Source organism: Antedon bifida, chromosome 2, assembly GCF_963402885.1.
Source record: "Antedon bifida chromosome 2, ecAntBifi1.1, whole genome shotgun sequence".
Taxonomy (NCBI): Eukaryota; Metazoa; Echinodermata; class Crinoidea; order Comatulida; family Antedonidae; genus Antedon; species Antedon bifida.
The window spans coordinates 5059055-5086709 of record NC_136227.1 but is presented as its reverse complement, the minus strand read 5'-3'; the positions used below and the strand labels follow the sequence as shown (position 1 = coordinate 5086709).

Below are 27655 nucleotides of genomic sequence, written 5' to 3'. Positions count from 1 at the left end.
GTGTATCTGGAGTATTAGAGCTCCGGAGACACTTGTGCGTTTCTCCAGAGCGTTGCACGTGTCCCAAGTGTCTCTGGAGTATTAGAGCTCCGGAGACACGTGCGTTTCGCCAGAGCGTTTCACGTGTCCCAAGTGTCTCTAGAGTAGTAGAGCTCCGGAGACACGTACGTTTCTCTAGAGCGTTTCACGTGTCCCAAGTGTCTCTAGAGTAGTAGAGCTCCGGAGACACGTACGTTTCTCTAAACGTTTCACGTGTCCCAAGTGTAGTAGAGCTCCGGAGACACTTGTACGTTTCTCCAGAGTTTATTCACGATGTATAATGTGAAAATAGTATAATTTTCTTCTTATTTTAGGTGTTTCTTACATGACCTTTGAACTGTTTTATGTAACCTGTTAGAATATATGGAATAGTAAAGTGAAATACACAAATAAAAAATACTTCTCCTTATCTTTCATTTTAAACCTTTTAATAAAAAACCATGTTTCTCATGCCTGGCTTTTCCGGGTGTTTTGAAAACAGAGACTCGAGATTCACAGAATTAGTAAAACTGAAGATGATTAACTGTATTGCTTACTTCAAGTAAACATATTTATTTATTAAACATTTGGCAGTCTGACCAAGAGGGCCACACCATGTCAGTGCAGTACTACCAATTCAGGCACCCTCTCCTTTCCACGAGAGTAGAGGGGTACAACCTGCTGTATCTATACAGTTTATAGTCCTTATCTGAGAAGAACAACAAAGTGAATGAGCCTCGAATCCTTGCCGATAAAATAGCTATGTATTAATGCCAACTCAGACAGCATCTTGCAACGAGGCCTGAAGAAATGTCTTGACTCGTCAGTGTTGTCTGAGTTGAATCCCGAAGAGACGAGTCGTCTTGAAATAACGTTGGGCGTAGTTTTTAGGTCGGCGCAAGGACTTTAAACATTTTCTCCCGACGAGACAATTCTTGGGCCTCGTCGTACGATGCTGTCTGAGTTGGCCTTTACGGTACAAAAACTGCTTGGCACTCACTCATTTAACTGGCGAATCTTAACAAAATTTCATGAATGCAACTTTAAATTCTACAGTTCATATGTAAATTTGTCTTGCTAACATTTCCTCGACACGTCTCATCAAACTTTCATCTACAAAATTGCATCAAGACGTTTTATGAAGTGTGTTCCAAAAGATGGCGACAATGATAACCGTGATGTTGATTCCAAGACTAAATCCTAACAGCATATACATCACAGGTGAAGACGCCGCCTGTTGATTCTTTTCGCCCGAGTCTTAAAACATTAATAATAAATAAATATTAATATATTATATGATTACTGTATTAGAAATACAAGTAAAAGTAGTCTATCATTTTAACTAGTTTTATATTTATTTAATGTTTTCACCTTTATTTATTCATTCAATGTTATATAAATAAAATTTACAAATGTTTTTACATTTTTTAGTTTTTTTTGTTTCGTTATTTTCTTATTTTTGTTTTTTCATCCTCTTTAAAGCTCTGTCTACACTATCAAACTTTATGTGACAAGATGTGATGTGCCCATATATGGACATGATGATGTCATATCACTATCATATTTGTGCATATCACTACCATATTTGGCCACATCACACCTTTTTTGTCAAACTAATTTGATATTGTAGACAAAGCCTAATATCTATATTTTTAACCTTTATAATACTATTATACTCGGATTAATACTATCTACCCATTAGTATAATTATATGTATTGTCATATTCATATATTTATTTTGTCTATCAGTATCACTATAACATTGTTTAAAAAAAAATCTGTTTCCCGTGTTTTCAGTATATTTTCTGAACATTTACAAGTATTTGTTTCTGAAACATTATTTTCTTTATTTACAGTACTTATTTATCTGGATTTGCTTGTGTTTTTTATTTATTTAATATTTATTTTTATTTATATTAGAATATAAAAAAATAAAATATTAAAAACAGGCCCTTCTCTCTGAAAGTAGTGAAATTGTAACATAAAAATGCGGACAGCTTAAAATAATAAATCAACGTCATCAAAGAAAAGGTCAACTATCCAAACTGAATTGTGGGTAATGATGACATGGATTAAAAAGCGATTACAAGAAGTTACCAATAAAACATATTTATCTTTTTTTTCCCATTTTTTGTGATTGTGGCACTTAGGAAAAAATTCAATTAATTTTGTGTGGTTGTTTTTTTAAAAGCAGAATCAGGCCATATACAACATTTTGTTTTAAAGTGAAACATCATCCATGGTATTGCTATTACCATGTTTAAAGTTCCCAGGAGAATTTGCATAAGTTCTAAATGACCAGATAAGATGAAAAATGTTTTTAAACATTCAGTACATGAGATATGATAGAGGGTAAAAAATAGAAGAGTTGAAGAAAAAAAGTAATGCTTAAAATTCAAAACAATTCCTGATAAAAATAATGACTAAGGCTCTGTCTACACTATCAAAATATGTGCCCAAATATGGTAGTGATATGCTTAAATATGGTAGAAGTGATATGACATCATCATGTCTATTTATGGGCACATCAACATTGTTTTGTCACATAAAGTTTGATGGTGTAGACAGAGCTTTAAAGAGGATGAAAACAAAAATAAGAAAATAACGAAAAAAAGCTAGAAAATGTATAAACATAACATTGTGATTAAGTTACCCCCCAATTTATTGGATAAATGGAACAGATTTTCAATAACCGTTTTAAATAAAAACATGAAAATAATGGTTAAAAACACTAAAAGATTTAATGACATCGAGTTATAAGAGAGAGAGAGAGAGTATAACTAATCAAAAATGAACTTGTGTTGGTTATATCACAGATATTATTCAGTTCAGCTGAACTCTGTCCTAAGTACGCTTAACTCAAATTTGTTATAACTATTCAATCAATGAAAGTTTAGGGAATAACTCAAATAATTATCCAATTCTTTAAAAAAATTTGTTTTTATGTTTACTTAGAGACAATAATTAGGAACAATAATATAATAGCCCAGAGTTGAACTCTACCAGGATTATTAATGGGCACAGACAAACGCTAGCAGTAGCATTTTACACTGTTTCATGCTACAGTAACTGGGGAAACGGCAGTGAGAAGGGAATATTAATTTTAAGTACTATATTTACATAACAAAGATATAAAAAATCAAACTTTGAATACAACATTTTGTAGTTTAAAAAATTATATTTAAGTATATTTAAGTATATCAATAAAAAAAGTACACAAAATAGAAAAAAGATGTCATTTAATGAAAAAAAAAACAATAAAAGATAAAGATGAAATTATAATACAAAAACATGACAATTTGAGGAGATAACAAAAATTGTTTTCTACCTTTTGTTTTCGTTTGGTAAAATCTTTCAGTCATGGTTGAATGCACACTGCCACGTACACTACCTGCAGGACTACTTGCAAGGCTAACCGATATCGGCGTGTCAATATCTATAAAACAAAAAACAGATATTTTTTTAGTTTTTAAAGAGGAATTGTACCAAGACATGAAAAATAAAGAATAAAATCAAAATGCTAATAGGCCATTTAACAACAAAATATTAATTTAGATTATAAAAAAAGACAAAAATTAAGCTCTGTCTGTACTATCACATTTTATGTGACAAAAAATGTGTTGTGTCCATATATGGACATGATGTTGTCAACTCACTATCATACTTAAGCATATCAGTACCATATTTGGGCATATCACACTTTTTTGGTCAAACTAGTTTGATAGTGTATACCGATCTTAAGCAATTACATTCAACTTCAAGACAATTTTTGTATTAGGTAAAATTTTTTCTTTGACCCAATTTTTGGTAAAGCTAATTGTAGAATCTCATGAGGCAGTCATTGTACAACGTTTATGATGAAAAAAGCTTGCTAAATAATTGCATAAACAGCTTAAAGAATAAACTAGAATTTAATTCGTCACTTTGACGAATTATAGGTGATCATTTTTATAATTTTATTGACATTAATATTAATAAACATGCACGTATGTTAACATACAATCGGAAAATGTTGATGTATGCTATCCTATTATATGTTTATAGTGCTGAGTTTTGCCTATTTATATGCCATATACATTATGTACGTAACAGTATATACTGTACATCTATATACAGTGTAGCATTGGTGAAATTACGGACACACATCATGTTCTAATTTTTTGGTATGATGGAATTATCAAAATAAACTCAAAGATGACAATTTCGAAAGATAATGAATTGAGCAAATAAATATAAGAATTGCAAGAGAATTTGGCATGTAGAAGCGCTGTGCGCGCTGTTTGAAATTTGTATAACTTTGACGAAAAAGATGAAAAAACTACTTTTTAACTTCATCTGGCCATATGTTAACGTCACAACATCCGATAGGCTTGGTTTTTATATAAATTCATATCTACATTTCATCAGCTTTCATAATAAATTATAATCATCAAGGTAACCTTCAATTCTGAAGAGCTGTAAGATATTCAAATTTACGGCAAAGGTGAAATTACACGACCTACGTTATTCAAGTTTTTACGCGTGATGACGTCATCAAAATGAAAACACTGACAACTTATGATAAAGATAAATAATTAAGCAAGCACACACTGAAATTTGTGCGAAAATCGAGCTCAAATAGCGGAGATGCGCTCTATTGAATGTGATAACCTACACAAAACGGAAAAAAATCCTAATTTTTAAATTCAAGTGGCCATTTGATGACGTAATACCATTTTGTACGTCTAATGTGTATATACATTTATATCTACAACTCAATGGCTTCCCGACTAAGTTAAAAAACTTAGGGGTCATCATGCATTCTGAAGAGTTATTTTCATTTTAAAAATGCCTTATTTTTCATCATTTTCAGCACTTTTATGCAATTAATGTGCGCATTTTGTCATTTTTAACATGCTCGTATAGCGTTATTTTAAGTCGGAACGGACTCAAATTTGGTGAATGTACTAAGGATGGTGAGTAGAATGCGATTTCTACAAAAAATTCGTATTTTTACGCTTTTTAAGAATTGCGCGCGCAAAAACGCATTTTTGCGCAGTAATTTTTTGAAACACGCAAATAGCCTAATTCATGCTCTAAATTGATCAAAACTTAATTTTGAGCTTTTTAAATTTTTTACGCGCGATTTCACGCGTATGACCCTACGTGCCATGCCTTTTATTGGTTAATATATTTACCTTTTACCTGAAGTTTACGTATTGTGAATTTTATTGATATGTGATAAAGAGTTATGGCGATATGATTGATAATGTGATTTAACAAAATGGCGTATAAATGACGTCACGGTTGAGTGATCACGCTGAAAAGCTTATTAGGATTAAGTTACAGTATTTGAAAGATATTGTGAAAATTTTGTCATCTTCAACATTCAACTTTTTGAGATAATTGTTACACAAAATCTGTACAGAGAGAAATAAAGAATGATCCCTTTGCATTCAAATAATCACCTGGAATCTTTCGTTTTCTGACTGAATCGCCAACCGTGAACTTAGCTGGGCTGATTAACGGGCGTCTCTCCTTTCCAGCGAGGCTTACGGTTTCACTTCCTATGAATAAGGAAAAAAAAATATTTGTATTTAAAACATTTTGGTGCCATTAAAGAAACCTCAACTTGCTATAATTATCTTGATAACAAATTCCGTAGTAAATAGATAAATAATTAATGAATTAAAAATAAATTGTTTACTTGTTACATACATGTTTCTGAGCATGCGTCAAATGAACTTTTGACTGTACAGTGTAGTATGTGTCCAGTGTACACATCTAGCTCATATGCACTTTAAAGAACCTAGTACATGTTTCGATAAGAGTAGGGGCTTACCTCGGTGTACTAGTACATCACAGTCACTGATCATAACTGGGCCCTCTGGGAGACCAGTCTTTGACTGAAGAGGTCGCCCAGTATAAATAAATAATAACAAACAAACAAAGCTTTGTCCAAAGTTAATTTCACATATTTTTTGGCTAAATCATAATTGTGCGTAGTTTGTATGTATTTTCATAATATTTATCTCTATTTCCGTACACTGTAATTGGATCAAATTTGCGTAACAATTTAACAGACGTTCTGTAGTACTTAAAAAGACTGTGATGTGCACCACAATGCAACACAGTCGAAAGCAAACTATATCTGTACCTGGTTTTGACGGATCATCTCCAGCTATTGACAGCGATCCCAGCGAGCAATTTAGTGGATCGTCTGTGGTCACAGTTGCCTCACTAACTTTCTTTTGTACCAAACCATCAACTTCACAACTTGGTATTGAAGAAAAACTACCCTGTCTTGAAATATCTGTGAACACTGGCTGGTTTAATAATTTCCTTTAATGAAGAAAAAATAATGTTTTTGTTTTGTTTATTTGGTAAATAAAAAAGAAAATGTTTTCAACTGGTATAATATACCAACAGATCATACAGATTTTCAAGAATCTTAATCTATTAAAGATATATTGTCCTGAAAAATGATGTTTTAAAATGTTTTTGTTGAACATGCCATAATGTTACATATAATTTGTGTTTTGGTTGAATTTTTTCCTTTTGAGAAAAAATAAATCATAAAGTTTGTTTATTGGCCTAAATATTTAATAATTCACCCTTTGTTGCTTTCTGAATTTATTTGTTTATTGAAAATCATTTCTAAAAATATAAACATTTTTACAGAACATAAACATCAACAAAATTATTCATGTTTATATTACACAACTTGAATATTTATCTCGACGCATTGATAGTCTAATCTTCCTGATCTAGATTTATAAGACTCTGTTCTGTTATTGCAAAATGTTTATTTATATCAATTTTTATTTGCTTTTCGTAAGTGCAGAAAAATGTTCTCACCAATTAATAATTTTTTTTTATCAACAAATCAGGGAATTACACTTTTAATTTGAAATTTAAGAGAGCTGTTAGTTGCTATTTTAGGAAGAAAATTTTCGAAAATGTCTTTAAATTTTGATAAATGGAGTACAGTATGTTTATGTGTTTTGTATGTCTAGATTATTATTATTATTATTATTATTATTATTTATTATTCTACTGAAGTTACTGCAGTAATTATTACAATTTGTGATATTTGGATGGCAACAAGTGAATTAAACACACCAAGATAAGGACCCAAGTAAATCATATATCGGACATGTTTGTTGGTTAAGTTCACAGGTAAGTAACACAATACCTTGGTTTCCTATTGTCTCTCTCCATATACAATTTCATCACAAATACCATCCCTAGCACACAGCCAATAACATCAAAAGATATTGTAACAAAAAACTTTTGCTGAACATCAGTGGGAAGATCCTTTGAAATGACGTACGTCTGTAACTCGCTGCGCCATGGAAAAACGCGAAAACATCTATCAACGATTGCGTCATGGTGCGGAAGAATCATGAACATCCAATATAATATGCAAATTAGATCAATAGTGGTTAACCTGCAAAAGAAAAAAGATATATTTTGAAACATGAATATTAAAAATGAAAATTTATTATGAAAAATACCGAATGCCTTTCAATTACAGTAAATAGAAAATTAATGTCTAATTCCACTTTTAATGAACGTAAATAAGTTTTTTCCAACTTCTGTAGTAAACATAACGGTAAATTGCTGGAACTAAAGTCTTAAGAAGTTAAGTTCACAAAAAACCACCATAACCGTCGTAATGGAACGAAGTTTTTATAATGAAAAAAAAAAGAAAATTGACATATGCAAATTGAATAATTAGAGACATAAACCTAGTACTCATTACCAAATAAGGCAAATACATTAATGTTGTTTATACAACGAACAAAGAGCATGTTATTTTGTTATTATATAAAAACGTGGATCACGTTCATGAGGTAAAATAAACACAAATAAACAAAAAATTATACTAAAATAAACAAAAATGGAAATATTGTTTGTAACTCAAGAATCATTAAAGCAAAAAAAATAAAAAACAATTTGACTTCTCCTTTCAATTCATAAACATTTATTTATTTAAATAATGACATATAAAACAAAAACACAAATAAGGAAGAAAAAGAGAGCATTGGGGCCAGAATATGAGTTGAATGAAAGATAAAAATAAATAAAAAATAATGTATTTGGTAAATTTATTAATATAATAAATATAAACCAATTTTAAAGACATTTAGGAATATGGGTAAGTTTTAATAAACTAAAGGGATTTTGTCAAAGTTTATTCTACTGCACCGAACAAAGTGTCTCCTTTATAAGGATGTCCTCTGAATAAGTGTTGGAAGGACAGTGTGGTAAAACATGTACATGAAAATGTTATGTTGAATAGGAGTGACCTCTGAATTGGGGTGTCACAAAGGTCCCTTTCAGTTTGACTGCATTGAGACCTTTTTCTTGCATCAGTTAAAAACAAAATACATTCCATAAGAGATGTTAATTTGAAAGCTGAAAGGAGGTAAAATTCCTGAAAACTGATACAGGCATTTCACTGTAAGCTAACTGCTAATCTGTAAGAACTTAATCTATATTCAACCACCAACTCATAACAAAGCAACCCGAGTACAGTGCATATCTCATACTGAACTCTGATGTACAAACAATGGGTTTGTTAAAATGTAGAACACCTTTACTATTCAGCATTGATTTGGAGTGACAGCTAAGGGTGTGTTCACACAGCGTAAAGCTGGCATATCATGTCTTGGAGTGACAGCTAAAGATGTGTTCACACGGTGTAAGGCTGGCATGTCATGGAGTAACAGCTAAGGATGTGTTCACACGGTGCAAGTCTAGAGTAAAGCTGGCATATCATGTCTTGGAGTGACAGCTAAGGGTGTATTCACACAGTGTAAGGCTAGCCAACGGCAGAAAAAATAACAAATGCTGTTCATGCAACAATTTTTAACCAAGGTTTACCTTACAACTTGCGCCTTGTGTGAATGTACCCTAGCCCACGAAATCAACTCCATATGTAATCAAACCTTTTATAAAGTAAAGCACCCAACCGTTGGAGATTATTTTCAAACTTTACTATTATTATTTAAACTGCTATGAACATATTTTCAAATAACAGTAAAAATATCCTAGTACAATGGCAAATAATTCAGAAAAGTAAAATGTTAGAATGTTTTGGAAGCCGAATAATATTTACTACTTGACAATGTAAATACTTTACCAAAATAGCTAAAGAAGTGTTATTAAACAAAGGGAAGACATTCAATATATACAGTCAAGGGACTGGGGTTAAAACATCCGCTGGAGCGACGAGTTTATTCGTAATATCAGATTTGTGTATGTTTACGGTAACGATAATACTCGTAAAAAGAAAACATTTGTTAACCCGCATGTATATGTCACAGAACATCACAATTTCTCGGGGTAGATGAATAGATGCACCTAGACAATAATCTGAATACAACTTCCATTTCTTTATTTTATTGTAAAGTAACAAAATCATATACTGTATTGTGGTGGCGCCATCACATCAACAGTGGCGATTTGATTTCAAGTATAGGTATGACATGCCATGAATGTCATAACCATTTTACAAATTTTAAACCATAGACCTTTCCAGCACATTATATTTTATAAAAAATACTCAAAAATTTGTGATTGAGAAAAAAAAATGAAAACAGAAAACTAGAGAGACAGAAAAAAATAAATATAGAAAGAGAATATTTATATCAAAGTTTTAAAGAATTTACGAATGCATATTTACCGTATATGACAGAATGTAGTTAGTCCCAGTCTGGGATTATACTAGGATTGCGTGAAAATGGAATATGCTAAAATGTTGTGTCCAAATTTATCCTAAATAATGGAGTGGGATTACAATCGAGTATGGGATAATACTCAGTAAAATAGATGAATTGATAAATATTTATATACCTTACAGGTTTACTTGACAGAATGGCTAGAATACTTATTACAACTGTACACACATTGATAATCAAGGATGCATGGTTCTTATCTGAAAGAAAAAACAAAAGGTGAATTTATCATGTTTTCGCCTAGAAATCTGAACTGTGCTTTTGCATACATGCCAACATTTGAAGTTCTAGAAAAGGGAGTTGATATTTTTGAACACCGCCCTCTATTTATGATCGAGACCAGGAGGCGATCCCAGCGTGACAAGCAATATTGTGTGGTGGCTATTTGAGCAGAAACCTCTCCATTCAAGAAACAAATTATAACTTATGACCGCAGATAGTCGTACATTTGCTTCAATATTGTAAATTGAAAAGTGTTTGAGCATTTTTGTTATATTATATTGCAATAACATTATACATGAAAATATTGGTTATCTTTTTAATCCAGGAGAAAATGTTGAAAAAAAAAACCGGGGATCACGATGTTAATCTGGGAAACAAGCCCAAAATACGGGAGTCTCCTGGAAAAACGGGAGCATGATGTTAGATCCAGATCCGAGTCCAAAATAGTCTCCAGGCCAAAATGGGAGTGTTGGTATGTACGCTTTTGTGCAGTAAAAAAAAGGCCAATACAATATTCTTAATCTTACCTACGATAGTTTTGGAATATAGTTGTGTTCGAAATGCTGCAACATCTAATAGTATTAGAATAACCAGACAAAGTAGTACACACCATCGCAGGACAAACGGTGGCCGACGTGGTATACGCTTTTTGGATGTAAAGTTCTAACAAAATAGAACACATTTTTTAAAAACAACAAAACAAACAGGATGGCGCATGAAGTGCATGTGTCAACACTTATAAATTGTGGTTATGTTTATAAAGCCCAATTTACACAGAAGAGCAGTAACGGAAATAAAAATATAGAAGCTGTGTTATTCCTTATGATCATTTACACACAACGCGGAGCGGACGGGTGGTTTCCACTCAGGATAAATACAGATTCTATGTGGACAAGCTACGCTGATTGCCGCTTACCGTTACCACTTGTCTGTGTAAATTGGCCTTAAGATGTTTAACATTAGTGGAGAACAGACTGTATACAGTAGACTCAATGCTTTGGGAAACTCCTATTTAGGGGACACTTTCCCGTGAAATAAACAATGGGAAATACTATGCTTAACACCACGACCAACCTCTATCCAAGGGACACCCCTCAATAAGGACACATTTGTTTAATGTTTGGTCCAGAAGGTGTCCCTTTAATGGGAGTTCTACTGTATATTCTGTTACCTTTAAATGGATAATTTAAAGGGACACTTTCCCACAAAATAAACAAGGTAAAATAATGTTTCACACTATGACCAACCTCTATCCAAGGGACAGCCCTCAATAAGGGTACATTTTTTTAAATGTTTGGTCCTGAAGGTGTCCCTTTAATGGGGTTTGGGGTGTTGTAAAGATAATTATGAAAAAGAGGCGTGGCATTATGGATTTACCTTAAACTGCATTAGCCTCTTCCCCAGCAGACTTCTCTGAACCCAGTCATCAACATTTTTTAGTTTTCGTTGCGTCTGGAGTTCGCAGCCTAGGCACAATTGGTAAAGACTGTCCAAATGTGCTGAATATTCTTCAATTTCATAATCAAATGTTCTCTGAAATGAACAACAAATTATTTATATATAATGCAATGTTCTGAATTACAATTTTGTAATTTGAAGCTCTGTCTACATCATCAAACTTTATGTGATAAAAAAATGTAATGTGCCCATATGGACATGATGATGTCATGTCACTACCATATTTGGGAACTTTTTTTTTGTCAAACTGGTTTGATATTTATTTCGCAAATTTTACTGGCCTTCTGTTCAAATATGCACATAAGCTAAGTCTAAAGCTCTATCTACACTATCAAACTTAATGTGACAAAAAAAATGTGATGTGCCCAAATATGGTAGTGATATGACATCATCATGTCCATATATGGGTACATCACTATTATTTGTCACATAACGTTTGACAGTGTAGACAGAGCTTTAAAGAAGTCTTTAGTGGGACTATTGACTGGATTTGAACCCAGGAATATGGGATCAGCATCTAACCACCAAGCTACACCACTCCACACAAAAATTGTTATTGTCTAATTATATTGGATTCTCTTTTTTGATTCAAATACTTTTTACTGATTGTGTTTCATTTGTAATCTCCTTGTTTTTCTACATATTGTTTAAGGGTTTGGATAGAAACAAAGGATTTCGAGGAGGAGATACAGTAGCTCTTTTCGAAATAAACCACTTGAATTTAAAGTCTATTACTGCACAACTGCAGCTCTAGAGGGCGCTTTACTTGTTTACCTCATCATCAGGTACAAACATGGCAAGTTGTTGAACCTTGAGTTGTTGGTTTTGGTTACATTGATCACAGAGTATGTTATCAAACTTTGGGTCGTTGCTAGTTGCCTTGGAGTTGCGAGCAAAAACACCTTGGTTGAACTCTGCGTAGTATTGCGATGGGATTGGTTTGTTGTAGTTTCCTTCCTGTAGAAATAGAACATATTATATAACACACCTGATTGTATTCTTGCAATTTGATTGGTCAATTACTCATCAACTGTCATTTGGAATTCGCCCTATCTCATGGAATAGTGATATCTAATCGCTGATAATTAGGATGCTCTAAAGCTCTGTCTACACTATCAAACAATGCGACAACAAATGTGATATGCCCATATATACTAGTTTGATAGTGTAGACAGAGCTTAAGTTGTAAAGTCTAATTCTAAAGCCTGAATGGCTGCGATAAACCACACAAATTTGACAAGACTAAAGCTCTGTCAAAGTAGTTTGACAAAAAACTAACCCTATCAAAACCATTGTACTGGTTACAGTGTACACAGTCCCAACAGTTGGCATTCCCTGATGGCACACTGGAGTTAACGTTGCAGAACCAACAATTTACTATTAATTCTCTTTTTCTGAAAAAAAAAACCTCTACATTATCAAACATGGTAGTGATATGACATCATCATATTCATATATATGGGCACATCACATTTTTTTTTTCACATAATGTTTGATAGTGTAGACAGCAGACAAGCGATAGAAATATCTTTTTCTCATTGAATTACAAGTGGGATGGTAGATTCCCCGGCATGTTTCCTTACGTTAAATTATTAAACACTTACCTTTTAAAACGCTGCCATATGACAAAGCTAATGAACATTACCAGAAATAATCCTGAGAAGATAAGGATTGCATGCTGACGAAACGACATCCATTCTTTCTATATATATAAGTTAAAAAAAAATGTTATTGTTACTGAGTTGAAAGAAAAATAGCACACAGGTCTATGCCCCTACAACCTATACACAATTTATACCTCTCCACAATTAAAATTCTGAATAATAACTAAATCATATTGTTCTTTAACACAGTTTTTCAAAACTGCAGTTTTTTTTTAAAGCCATTTTTTTTAAAAATCATCATCGGTCATATGCCGAATAAATAGCCTATCAATACAATATTTATCAATATATTTAATTAATGCTGTCTACGAATACAATTACATTAAAAAATACAGTAAATATCGATATACTACGTAACTATCCTAGACGCAGCAGCTAGGCTAGGTCTCGGATTGGACAAAACCCAGAGCAGAGCGGCCTGCGTACACCACGAACAAGGCAACAGTTGTCCAGTTTACCACCCTGAACATGACCACTCTGAACAGTGAATGTTGGCCTACCGTCCTAGCCCTAGTCTAGGTAGCCTAGGCACTGATTATGAACTACACAGTTGAGTCACGACAAGCACAAACGTTGTCGTACCTACCATATTGTTTATACGTTTAAGTTTGTCAATCCTGAACTCGGAATTCAATATTATTTACGCCTTTTGGCCTGTTAAGTTCAAACATGTTGGCAAAAAAAACCTCCATGCCTCAGTGATTCCGCCCTCTATAGTTTGATTTGCGCGATCGATTTAGGGGGAGGAATTGAATCGATAACTAATTTTTTGTATTGGAAATTATTATACAGATACAAAATATTGATCTGACCGTAAATATGCACCCATCATGCCAATCACTACGGAAATGCCTCTCTTGTGGTGGTGGTGGTGGTCGTCTAAAAAAATTGTAGACCAAACAACACCTCCGTCCGACCCAACAGAATTTGTCAGTAGGCAATTAATTTCCTATGCCTAGACAAAGAATCGAATTCATTTGTATACTGACAACGAGGTCGACCTGACGATAAAACTCGAATTAGTAGACACAGAAAAACACAATTAGGCCTAACTACCAAATGACAATGGTAATTTACTATTCCTTATTCAATTCGATTACGAAGTCATTGAAAAGGCGCACTGGATCATTCTTGTTCGCAATTATAATAATTGTTTGCAATGATGAACACTGATGAGAACTGATAATGAAGAGTGAAGTCACAACACGAAAAAATAAATACATAAATAATTATGATGATAATTACAAACACTTTTTTTTTAAATTTTAGTAAAATTTGAAAAAAAAGTAAGTCATTTTTATTTTTAATCAAGGCTCGGCATTCAAATACAATTTTGCTGCCCGGTTGGTTCGTATAAAATGAACGGGTACGTACTCGCGTATTCCACGATATTGCACGCGTGCCACACTACAAGTTGTGCCACGAAAATACGCGCCTCACCACGAAAACCATTATTTGAATCCATTTAAGTCCATTTTATACCGGAAGGAAGACGAATACTATAATGCGCGGTTGTTGAACACTGTGCTCAAAAGGCTTTCAAATCGCAATAATAAAGATATTACGCAATAGGAACAATAACGTCATGTTAATTTATTGTGCGCATACGTATGGGACATTGCGTTTGCGCCTTCACTCGATTACTCGACATATTACATAGCCCTACAATGCGTATACCTGACCTCGCAAATCGAAACCTCCCTATTTGTAGGCCTATACTGTTATATAAATCCAATAATAGCCATAATATGGTCAATAATATTATGATTTGCATTTATCCAACTACCTACTCAACAAAACCTACAAAACAAACACAGTCCAAGACATTATGAGAACTATCAAATTAAGTAAGTGGAAGTGGGCTGGACATATCAGTAGGAGAACAGACAGTAGATGGACTTCGCTAATGACATCATGGAGACCCATGGATTGGAGCAGAAATAGAGGAAGACAAAGAGTGAGATGGCGAGATGAAATAGACAAGTAGGCCTACTGGGATACAGTGCAGTGGCAGGGAGCAGCAAGAGATCGTTCTCTATGGCAGAAACATGCTGAGGCTTTCGTCCAGTAGTGGAATGACAACGGCTGATGATGGATGATGGAACTACCTATACTTCTCATGGGTATGATCTGAATCACGTGACAACCCAATTAATTTTAATCCGCTCCATTTGTGCAGTTAATTTTATTTCCAGTAGTAGATGATTGATCTATTGATGGGAGAATTATTTCTTCATATTCTACGTTTAAAGACAACTTCATGAGATAATTGCAGAACAAATATGGACAGCCTTTGTTATCTATAATAGCTTTTAAATGTAAAGGCATAATAATTCGTCAAAATCAAGGCTGTGTTGAATTATTTTGTACAATTAGCGTGATTGAGTAATTAGAACTTGAACGTTTTTATACAGAAATTAATATAAAACATATGGGTATCCAACCCCTTCCATCACCCCCACCCACCTACATTCCCCGTAATGTTGAAATGTACGCAACATAGAACATGTTCAGTACAGCTCTTCATTTTACCACTTGTGTAAGGATCCTTCTCATTAGTTCAAAATCCTTGCTCCGCCACTGAATTTAATGTCCTAATTTTATACAGAAAGTAATATAAAAGATATGCGTATCCACTGGGCTGGCTTCAGTTAGTTCAGCTCTTCATTTTACCATTTGTAGGGATACTTCTCTCCCACCCGACCCCTCAGCCTCTATTTCAAAATCCTGGATCCGCCACTGAATTCATTCTCTTAAGACTCTCAAACTTTATGTGTAAAAAAATGTGATGTGCCCATGGACATGATGATTGTCATATCACTACCATATTTGCGCATATCACTACCATATTTAGGCACATCACACTTTTTTGTCAAATTAGTTTGATAGTGTAGATTATTATTATTATTACATTTATTTACCCAGGGTAGCCCAAACAGTTAAAAACTGGTTTCCATTGAGGCCCTGCATTTTACGTTATTTGGGGGTAGATGGAGCTTAAAAGTAAGTAGTAGTCTGTCCTCCTTCACGTACCATGGTATTACATAGGCCTACATTTGGTATTACATATTCGAAAGTTTGTTCCAAAAATTGAGGAGAAGTATAAAAATGAAATAATATAGGCAGAATAAATCAACATTCGATATAATATTATAGTGAACATGGACGTAAGCAACAGCCAAGTACAATAAAATTGCATCCGGATCGTGCTCGTAAATTATAATTACCTTTTTAAAAATGACATTAAAAACATAAATATTGATAATAAACACGAATGCTGATCACAGTTTACCAATTAAATTTTAAATGTTTTCGTTCTTTCTTTTGTTTCGTACTTTTTTCTGTGCCTGTTAGCTAAGTTGTAATTGGAAGTACAAGGTTGTTTAATTTCCACTGCGCCGCAACGCAAGTACAGTATATTTGACCAATGGCAAAACTAAGATATCTCTATTAAAAACTAAGACATCTCTATTAAAAACTAAGATATCGCTATAAAAAACTAAGACATCTCTATTAAAAACTAAGATATCGCTATAAAAAACCAAGATATCTCTATTACCTGATTAAATGCCATACGTCCACGGTTGATTGTTGTTCTTTTTCGATCGGTCACGAATTTTAATTATGAAAATATTGAATAATATAGTAATAATGAAGATGATATTATATGAAAGAAATTGTCTGAAATAATAATATGAAACGCATTAGCAATATCTCCATTAAATTCTGAATAATTTCTCCCTTTCAATTATCGTTTTACATTCATTAAAACCTCAAAATAGCCTTCATATTGTATTCATGTGTACATTAGTGAATATGTATGTAACGTAATTAATTAGGCTTTGGCCTCCGCGTTCTTGATTTGCGACGTGTGCCTTTGCTTGGTAATTTGAAACTCTATTTTTAGACCATTTTTGTTCTAACTTATATCTATGTAAATTTTGCTTAGACCACCAAATTTATAGGATGCTAGACCATTTTTACTGACATAAGTTGCGCTATAATCGGTTCAAACGTAGGCCTAAAGCTCTCTCTCTATACACTATCAAAGTTAATGTGACAACAAATTGCTACCATATTTGGGCACATCACACTTTTTTGTCAAACTAGTTTGATTGTGGAGACAAAGCTTAGTTTTTTTTTCAACCGAACAACGGAATTTCAGGAAAAAAATCACTGTTCGAAAACCCATTGGCTTTTTTTTAAAGAGAAAGATTATTTAGAGGGTAGTGTCAGTTATAGGCCTAATGTATGGAGCGATCTCCATAGGCCTACACAGCGTGTAAAAATAAATTAAATACGTTTATTTAGTAATATACTATGTTCGCCGTCAGTGGTGTCTAGATTTTTCTAGTTTTCATAGAAATGTTATCACATGTATCTCGTATCTCCTAGTAGCATAGACCTATATAACCCTTAACCTAACCTTACATGATACAGGGACCACATGTGATACTATGAGATACTGTTAAACCAAATATTCCAATTATACTGGGAAAATATTGTATTTATGTGGAGATACATCACGAAATGGATAAATGGGTTCTCTGTTTAATGAAATCATATTGCAATTGTGGAATAATACTTTTTAAAAGATATAAAACTATTATTTTATATTAAACATTTAACCCCCCACCCCCTTCCCCCACACGGAAAATAGCGATAGCTAGGTAAGCTAAAATAATAACGTAACATTAACATTCACGTTTTATTTTTCAATGTACTTAAGATTTCTCTCCTAATTCAGCACATAAAACAAACTTAAGATAAACACTTAGAGTTCTTAATGATGGATAATTTCCTATAATTCGGAAGCAGGTAATAAAATAGACCTGCATTACGGTACATCACTATTTCCGGATTGTTGTCTATACCACGTAACTGATGGGGACAGGTTAATAAGAGTTTCTGAAAAAAAAGATATATTGTTTATGGTTGTCATGGGAACACAATTCGTTGCGTAAGTACAATGCTGAAAGCTGGATAATGAGAAATTAAAATCAGTGAATGCGAAGTGATGAACTACAGAGAGCTATCTACCACGGTTGCGTGAGCAGTGACCACTCGGCAGCAGCAGCAAGTGCAAAAAGTGTCATACAAAAAAGGTAAGAACATTTCAATTAATTTATATGCTCTGAAGCTCTACTATTGATTTCCAGTGTTTTAAATGATGACATGCTATTATTTGTTTTAATGTTTTATTTCTATATGTTTTTTTTAACATTTTTTTTACCGCTTGTCTGTGTAAATTGGCCTTTAGGCCTACCTATAATTTCCACCAACTTAGTGGGTGCTTGAATCGGTATAGGGTATTTCTTCATAAAACGTGGTTCCCACTAGAACGCAACGCAGCGACGTATTGACGCAAAGTGATGTATTGCGTAATCACAAGTGGGAACCGACGATGCAACAGTGCTGCAAAAATCGCAAGTTTGATTTCACGCAGGCGGGGGAAAACACAATGATTGGGGGAAGGGCATTTTCTTACGTTGCGTAGATTGCGTCGCTAGTGAGAGCCAAGCTTTAGACGCTAAAACGTTTGTGACAGTCTCATTATAGCCAATGTAAGTGTACATTATAAAAGAACGTAAAATCTTAAAAACACTGCTGTATCTAAAAAACTTCTTTTGTTACATTATACATTTATAAATATATATGGAACATTATACCAACTATACGATCCAATTAAACCACAGAAAATCAAGCAAAATCATTGTAAAAATACCATGTACAATTATATATGCTTTTACTACAAAATGCTTTTACTATAATAGTTGCAATCAAATGTATATGGTGGATTAAATTTACGACTATGCTAATACTAACTTCAATTAATAATGTTTGTTAACCGCTAAAGATCAAAGTACTAACGATCCCACAAGAAGAAATGATGTAAAAATAAGCCTAAAGCTTGGTTCCCACTAGCGTCAACAGTCTACGCAACGTAAGAAAATGCCCTTCCGATAATTGTGTTTGCCTCGCCTGCGTGAAATCAAATCACGTTTGCAGCACTGTTGCGTCGTCGGTTCCCACTTGTGATTACGCAATACAGCACGTCGCTGCGTTACGTTGCGTCACTAGTGGGAAACACGCTTAAACAATCTGGAATATTGTTTATGTGGTGAGTGTATCTGAGAAGCTAGACTTTCTCTCTTCTGGGAACGAGGGGCAACATATTTGTTAACACATACGCAAGGGGATACTTTGTTAAGCTCTGTCTACACTATCACACTTCATGTGACAAATAAAATGTGATGTGCCCATAGGCTCATATGGACACAATGATGACATATCACTACCGTATTTGGACACATCATTGTCGAACTAGTTTGGTAGTGTAGATAGAGCTTTAGGATGACTGGTGCGTTTGATAAAAGGCCTACCATATTACACCAAACCGTGGCAGATACTATTTTTTTGTTTGTTTGTGTAGACAGGGTTACTGCAAAAGTATTTGTTAAGTTAATAATACACCCAACTGTTATGCGGACACTGTGTTGGGTCCTCGAAGGTGTCCTCAAACTGAAACATTATTTTGTATAATATCATATACCTCTATTAAGGGACACTTTGTTGGGGTTTTAAAGGTGGTGGCTTTTTATTTTGTATATACAAATTCTTGCTTTAATCTTAACATAACCTTAATAATAATAATTTTTATGAAACTAGATGTGATGAACATCCGCTTATCACGGAACTTCCCTCAGATACTGAACACATGAAATGTTACAGTTACAGCACCAAAAACCACCGATAACGAAAATAACGATTTGTATATTTTTGTAGCAAAGTTTAATAGTTATATAAACATACGGAAAAGTAAACGATTGTTTTGTAAGGTCAATTGTGACATTGATGAATGGTTTGACATTTGTAATTTTATTTTCAGTAAAGCATTATATTTGATCTGTGTAAACCTCATTTATTATCATAAGAAACGATTGATGTGATAGAGTTGATTAGAAAAACAATGTTAACGTATAAAAACAATGTTAACGTAAACAAAACAATGTTAACGTAAAAAAACAATGTTTTTTATATAAATATTGATTCTTCTCTTTTTTACCAAACACATTCAAATCGTTATCTAAGTATTATGTAAATAATTTATCAAACTTTTATCGAAATATCTATATATAAATGTGACAAATTAATATAGAATCCGGACATGACGATACAATAAGCTCTGTCTACACTATCAAACATTTGTTTTCTTTATTACTAAAAATATATTTATTTTATAATATTCATAACTTAACATATACAGTACATCTTCTTAACACATTCACTTAGCGTATTAATTTCTTAGCATATTCATTTCTTAACATAATCATTTTAGAATACCTATTCTTAACACAATTCATATTTTGGCATATTCACTTCTTAACATAATCATATTCTAGCATATTCATTTCTTAAGCATAATCATTTTAGCATAGGCCTATACATTTCTTAACATAATCATTTTAGCATACATTTCTAAACACAAATCATATTTTGGCATATTCATTTCTTAACATAATCATTTTAGCATACATTTCTAAACACAAATCATATTTTGGCAAATTCATTTCTTAAGCATAATCATTTTAGCATATACATTTCATAACACAATTCATATTGTGACATTGATGAATGGTTTGACATTTGTAATTTTATTTTCAGTAAAGCATTATATTTGATCTGTGTAAACCTCATTTATTATCATAAGAAACGATTGATGTGATAGAGTTGATTAGAAAAACAATGTTAACGTATAAAAACAATGTTAACGTAAACAAAACATATTCTAGTACTGTATATTCATTTCTACTATCAAACTTTATGTGACAAACAATTGGATGTGTCCATATATGGACATCATGATATTATATCACTACCATATTTAAGCAACTAACAACCATATTTGGGCACATCGCACCTTTTTCCTTGTCAAACTAGGTTCTTCGTGTAGATAGAACTTAAAGAAACTACTGCGTTTCATGTGGGTTGACATTTCTTATAATTAGCCTAACAATGCTAATGATGTGTTGACTGCAATGTAATCTAGAATATGCTTGTTTTATGTTGTAATAAAAAGTAATGATATGATACCCATAAAAATATGCGACAACGAAGGAACTGAAAGATATATAATTATATCTATATAAACTATCACACTTTTTAAAAGTGACATTTTTTTCTAATTTAAAAGGGAAATATTTCCCTGATGGATTTCCTTTAATAAATGGTATTTACTTAGGAGATTTATTTTATTATTTATTTTAAGGTTGATTTTCTTCTTGTAATTGGTTAATTCACATAGACAATACCGCATTAGCAATTAACGTTAAATACACCTGAATTCGTAGAATCATGACAGAGATGGCACTCTCTTACTAAATTCAGAAGAACACTTAAAATTATTAAGATGATTAACAATTTTCTATTATTCTTTTTGCCTTCGTGTTGTTTGTTGTACGTATGTAATTTTGATACAACTTGTCTTTGATCCACCGATGAATTGTCTGACGCATTTGTAATTTTAAGTATTTAATTTTTCTTCTCTTGATTGAAATGAATGTTATATGAGTACGGTATCATGTCTAAAGAACACCTGCAGTTTCTTGTCTCCTGCCTACAAACTTTTCATACTTTTCCACTATTTCCTATTTTTCAAATACGTTAAGGCAATGCTTTTCGACAAGCCAGTTGATTGGCTGAATAGTTAGTCCAAGGCAATCTAACAACAGGACACTGAGCTCTCCTTGCCAAGATAGGAACTCGTAACAGTCTTTTGATCTTATCTGGTTGCAAAAATACCAACAGTTCTGTACTACCATTCTCCGTGGCACGCGGTGCCTATTTAAGGCGAGTGGAACTGGTCGTGTCGCAGCCACAGATAAACTCTTTGATCTCCGGAGCTCAGCATCATGTTGTTAGATTACCTTGGTTAGTGCAAGCTTACGTAAGAGAGATAAAGATTATTTAGAGGTTAAGTTAGTATTAGGTGATTGGCTTGCAATAGTGGCATATGTGTGTTATGGATGGGCATGTTACCTCGCTTGACATGAAACACAGGCCCGAAGTTTATAGTCTCTAGACATGACACCGTATTACCAGTGACGTTTTAATTTCTTTAATATGTTACTCTAAATATTTACACTGTATCTCTGCTGCCTCAATAAAAAGAAAATTTGATTCTGATCGAAATTGTAATTAGACCTCATAAGTTATTAACTTGCAATACAAAAAAATCGAACGTAAGAAACAATTTGTTGATAAATTGACATAAAAGATAGTACAATATAGTAGTATTGATTTATTTGATTGGCAGAAAATTCACAAATTTTGATACCAATTTCGGTAAACAATAATGTATTATTTGTTTACATTTTATTTTTGTTGAATGGTAATGAATGTTGCTGAGTGATTCACATTATTTTTTAATGTTTTAATATTTCAGGAGACAGCCTTTATTTTATTTTAGGTGTATTGAATGTTTTTTTTTCTTCTCCTACCCGTTACCATGACAAAGACACCTACCCGTTACCATGACAAAGACAAACAATCCTCAACACAAATTACAGTCTTCTTACAAAGATTAAAAAAAAAAAAGTAGGGATGGTTTTGTTAAATTAAAAATTGTCTTTTTGTGTAATGTTATTGAAAAATGATCAAAGGAATGAAACGCCTGTGATTTTAACCACCATACCACAACTTCCAAGTCTTTTGTACACATTTTTAAATATTCTGTTCTTTTTGTTGCATCTATACTGGCTATTGAAATATATACTTGCCTGATTAAACTTAATTTCCACATGATGTATTACCTTTTTTATCATGTCCTAATTTTTTTAATTTAATTGCTTTTAGATGTTTATCAACATTGTGTTCCTTAGCATTATGCTTTTCAGTTTTGAATCGACAGCCCAGGAAATTGGTAAGTTAAAAAGTATGTTATAAGTTTAAAATATCGAATATACTGTTCAGATTGATACTAATGTCGACCAATGAGCGATGAAGCAGAGCGAATGTTGTGAAAGAAGCAACCGTTTTTAAAACTTAGTGCGCTACATGAGCGATGAAGCAGAACGAATGTTTTGAAAGAAGCAAAGTTTTAAAACTTAATGCGCTACATGAGCGATGAAGCAGAACGAATGTTTTGAAAGAAGCAAAGTTTTAAAACTTAATGCGCTACATGAGCGATGAAGCAGAACGAATGTTGTGATTTTAAAACTTAGTGCCCTACATGAGCGATGAAGCTGAACGAATGTTGTAAAAGAAGCAAACGTTTTTAAAACTTAGTGCGCTACATGAGCGATGAAGCAGAACGAATGTTGTAAAAGAAGCAAATTTTAAAACTTAGTGCGCTACATGAGCGATGAAGCAGAACGAATGTTGTAAAAGAAGCAAACGTTTTTAAAACTTAGTGCGCTACATGAGCGATGAAGCAGAACGAATGTTGTAAAAGAAGCAAACGTTTTTAAAACTTAGTGCGCTACATGAGCGATGAAGCAGAACGAATGTTGTAAAAGAAGCAAACGTTTTTAAAACTTAGTGCGCTACATGAGCCGCGATGAAGCAGAACGAATGTTGTGAAAGAAGCAAACGTTTTTAAAACTTAGTGCGTTACATTAGCGATGAAGCAGAACGAATGTTGTTAAAGAAGCAAAGTTTTAAAACTTAGTGCGTTACATGAGCGATGAAGCAGAAAGAATGTTGTAAAAGAAGCAAACGTTTTGTCAACTACAACTTCGTTCGTCCATTTTACACGGGTTAATAAAATAGAGCAATTCTCGTTCCTTCAACGCTTATAAGTAATATCAACATAATTAGCTGTCTCTCCCTTTTGACAACGAAAACGAAATTATCATTATAATTGTTAATTAAACTAGGTTAATTAAAGATAGCAATTATCGGAGTTGAATATAATGATTGTGCTCATTATATTAGACTTTCGAGTGGCGTATTGTACACTTCGGTCTTGGAACGCGCGATAGATCACTAATTGAGTACTCCTAATAATGAGCAATTTATTTCCAAAACAAAAGATCTTAAAAGCTATAGTCCTCGAATTCAATAGGCATATTTCTCCTTTGTTTTGTCTACAATTAAATCTCCTTGTATGTGTAATAGTACAACATTTTAAGAGTTTAAGAACAAACAAATAAATATAGGCTAAATATTTGAAACCCTTACTTTAAATGTGTTGTTGCTGCTTGTCAGAAATATTTGTAGAAATTAAATCATAGCAACAAATAAAATAACATTTATTTATTTATTAAAACATATTTAGGCAGGATAACATAATTCAGAAAAGAAAAGATCACAAAATTTCTGTTTTTCAATATGGTCCTGCAACGAAACAACTTTAAAAAAAAGACAAGAAAATCATGAGGAACAACACCTATGCATATTTTAATTTAAAAAAAAAGTTTTAAAAAAATTCAATGTGCAGGCAAAATTAAACGTTAACAAAAAACAATAAAGTGTACTAAATTAGTAATAATATATTGATCGGTTGGTACTGCTGTATTTTGAATTTCATTATATCAACAACCAATCGTATTCAACTACAGTTACTGCAGTACTATATGTGTTAAGTTAAAGATGTATTGTCTCCCTGAACAAAGAAGTCTTAAACCCTTGGGGTTTAAATGGTATTCTCCAGGCATAATGCAACTATTATTTACTTAATTTCCAACCATTTGTATCTATTATATTTTTGTATATGTTTGCATTATGTGAATAAATTTGAACTTGATATGTCATTTTAGTGTCACATAATAGTTATTTACTTCGACGAAAAATTGGATCGAAAACAAAATTATTTACCTGAAAAAATGGAATTTAAAGCAAAAAATGGTCAAATTGGCTGCCAGCCAATGGATTTTTGGTTGAATTTAACCATTTATTATGTTTTTTATAAGTGAAAACATATTTTTTTTCCTTTTTTTTATTCGGAAATGATTAACTTTATTAAAACTACAAAATAACCTATTCAAAGTTTGATTTAATTAATCTTCATTTTTCATGTTTTTGGGGCACAATGCATCTTTAAGCATATATCTTGTCATTTTATAAGTGAAAACATTTTTTTTCTTCGTTTTTTTTCTACGGAAGTGATTACCTTTATTAAAAATACCAAATAACCTATTCAAGGTCTGATTTAATTAATCTTCATTTTCATGTTTTTGGGGGACAATACATCTTTAATATTATTTCTTATCTTTTTATAGATATCCTTCCATTTGTCCCGCCATCCACGTGCTACACTTGTGAAGGCGAAACGAATAATACGGCTTGTAACGCAAATAACGTCACAACCTGTGGTACAGGAGAGGTAGGCCTATTTATATTTTTCAAACCAGTGTTGTTTTATGAACTACCGTACTATTAATGTTTCGAAGCAGTAAAGCTTGGTTCCCACTTGCGACGCAACGTAACGCAACGTAACGCAATCTACGCAACATAAGCAAATGCCCTTCCAATAATTATGTTTGCCCCCGCCTGCGTTAAATCAAACCGTCGTCGGTTCCCACTTGTGATTACGCAATACATCACTTTGCGTCAATACGTCACTGCGTTGCGTTCTAGTGGGTACCACGCTTTAAAGCTTGGTTCCCACTAGAACGTAACGCAAGGACGTAAACGCAACGCAAGCGTTTTAACCAATGACAAGCGAAGTTATAGACAGTTAGCAATCACAAGTGATAAGCCATCGCTTGTGATTGGTCAATTCACTAGCGTTGCGTTACGTCTTTGCGTTGCGTCGCTAGTGGGAACCACGCTTTAGGCGCTACGTAGCAGTAGGTATCGGAAGATTGAGATAATGAAATATCTCTATTTTCCCTATCAGACAACACCCTAACTCCTGGAAGTCCTCTTCGAGGGAATTGGTGTAATTTTAATTTAATGCGAATTCACTGGTATCAACCAAAACAAATCTACTCTTCAAATTCCAAGGCAGCCTACTAAAAACAGACAACACTGCACCAAAGGCCAACACAGACGAGCGGTAACGGAAAACCGCGTAACTTGTCACACGTAGAATCTGTATCTGTCGATCCTGAACGTAAACCACCCGTCCGCTTCGAATTGTGTGTAAATGGTCATAAGGAAATAACAGATTCTATATTTGTATTACCGTTACCGCTCGTCTGTGTAAATCGGCCTTAACACCCGCGATGCAATTTAATATAACATTAGTGTGTATACTTTTAATTTAATACGTGTTCACATGGTATCAACAAAAACCTTCACATACAAAGACTGCAATGAGAATGTTAGATAGTGTAAACGTGGGTTATAAATATAGCATACATTATCATAAAGTATCTACTTCTTCAAAGGACAACGTTTGCATTCATTACACTAATTGGAAAACGTGTACGTTATAAAGCAAGACAGAGTTAATGATATTTTAACTGAATAATGGTAAAAAAAATGAAAGTGATTGAAACATAATACTGCCATAAAATATACGTACTCGAGCGACAAACACGTAAAAAAGAAGTCTCTGCGAGTATAGACATGCGTTTAATTGGTTTTCCACTAATGCTTGGTTCCCACTGGAGCCGCAACACAAGGACGTAACGCAACGTATGTGAGTTGACCAATCACAAGCGATGGATTATTTGAAATGTCACTTGTTATTGGTCAACACGCTTGCGTTGCGTTTACATCCTTGCGTTACGTCCTAGTGGGATCACGAAGCTTAAGCGTTTATAGTCACGCAAATCAAACATTCCGTCTGACCTCTGATTCGTCATGGTCTTCTTGTGCATTTTTCGCACCGTAAAAGTAAATGCGCATCGATAAAATAAATAAATTCGCTTAGAGGAAACCAGGCTTAAACTTTTGTATGGTTATTTCTTTTATAGTCATGTCTCAACACAGTGATTTCCAACGAAGAGCAAGATATACACGTGCTTTACAAAGGTTGTGTGGTGTTCTACGAGTGTGCGTACAAGGCTAAGATTCATTGCGTAACAAACACTACAACAAACACGACGACGTGTTTGTATTGTTGCGTTGGTGAACTATGCAACGTCGACGAAGCAATGGCGCTAGGTATGTAGAAGAAAGTAGTGTAGGTTATTAAAAACGTGATTACCACTTGAACGCAACGCTGTACGCGCAACGCAAGTGAGTTAAGGGTCTTTCTCACCTGTTCCGGCACGGTTCCGGCAAATAAAATCGAACGTGATTGTGCAAACGAAACATCGACGTTCGATTTGATTTTCCGACGCCGGACCTGTGCCGGAACAGGTGTGATAGGTCAGTGGGAATCAAGCTTAAAGATGTATTGTCCCCTAAAAACATGAAAAATGAAGATTAATTAAATATACATTGAATATGTTATTTTGTAGTTTTAATAAAGTTAATCATTTCCATAAAAAAAAAAATGAAAAAAAATAATGTTTTCACTTATAAAATTACAAAATAAATGGTTAAATTTCACCAAAAACCATTGGTTGGCAGCCAATTTTACAATTTTTTGCTTTAAATTACAGTTTTTTCAGATAAATACATTTTTTTTCGATCCAATTTTTGGTCAAAGTGGATACTTACTATGTGAAATTAAAA

The 27655-nt window shown here is 33.2% G+C and overlaps 3 protein-coding genes across 5 annotated transcripts in view; 1 reads left to right on the top strand and 2 right to left on the bottom strand.

The window, feature by feature from the left end:
• LOC144835993 (leucine-rich repeat-containing protein 23-like) overlaps positions 1–27655 on the bottom strand; it is a 113615-nt gene that overhangs the window by 72774 nt on the left and 13186 nt on the right. The gene's annotated exons all lie outside the window — the stretch shown is intronic.
• LOC144835984 (uncharacterized) lies at positions 446–13792 on the bottom strand. The gene is made up of 12 exons (XM_078691142.1): positions 13671–13792; positions 13025–13122; positions 12700–12814; positions 12195–12377; positions 11340–11495; positions 10490–10625; positions 9859–9940; positions 7193–7447; positions 6155–6339; positions 5466–5564; positions 3347–3454; positions 446–1275 (listed from the first exon to the last, which is right to left on the bottom strand). The coding sequence occupies exons 1-12, from the start codon at positions 13671–13673 to the stop codon at positions 1145–1147; spliced, it is 1551 nt and encodes a 516-aa protein (XP_078547268.1). The 5' UTR covers positions 13674–13792; the 3' UTR covers positions 446–1144.
• On the top strand, positions 18120–27147 carry LOC144835352 (uncharacterized). Its single transcript, XM_078690438.1, has 4 exons — positions 18120–18189; positions 22940–23006; positions 25306–25409; positions 26950–27147. The coding sequence occupies exons 2-4, from the start codon at positions 22940–22942 to the stop codon at positions 27145–27147; spliced, it is 369 nt and encodes a 122-aa protein (XP_078546564.1). The 5' UTR covers positions 18120–18189.

What these genes read in the sequence shown, in the direction of transcription:
- LOC144835984 (XM_078691142.1), bottom strand. An exon ending in ATATGGCAGCGTTTTAAAAG is followed by an intron (nt 12,815 to 13,024) that starts GTAAGTGTTTAA and finishes TTTTTTTTTCAG; the next exon opens with AAAAAGAGAATTAATAGTAA. An exon ending in TGTTTGTACCTGATGATGAG is followed by an intron (nt 11,496 to 12,194) that starts GTAAACAAGTAA and finishes TGTTCATTTCAG; the next exon opens with AGAACATTTGATTATGAAAT.
- LOC144835352 (XM_078690438.1), top strand. Translation starts at nt 22,940, where the DNA reads ATGTTTATCAACATTGTGTTCCTTAGCATTATGCTTTTCAGTTTTGAA. An exon ending in ATCGACAGCCCAGGAAATTG is followed by an intron (nt 23,007 to 25,305) that starts GTAAGTTAAAAA and finishes ATCTTTTTATAG; the next exon opens with ATATCCTTCCATTTGTCCCG. An exon ending in CAACCTGTGGTACAGGAGAG is followed by an intron (nt 25,410 to 26,949) that starts GTAGGCCTATTT and finishes TTTCTTTTATAG; the next exon opens with TCATGTCTCAACACAGTGAT.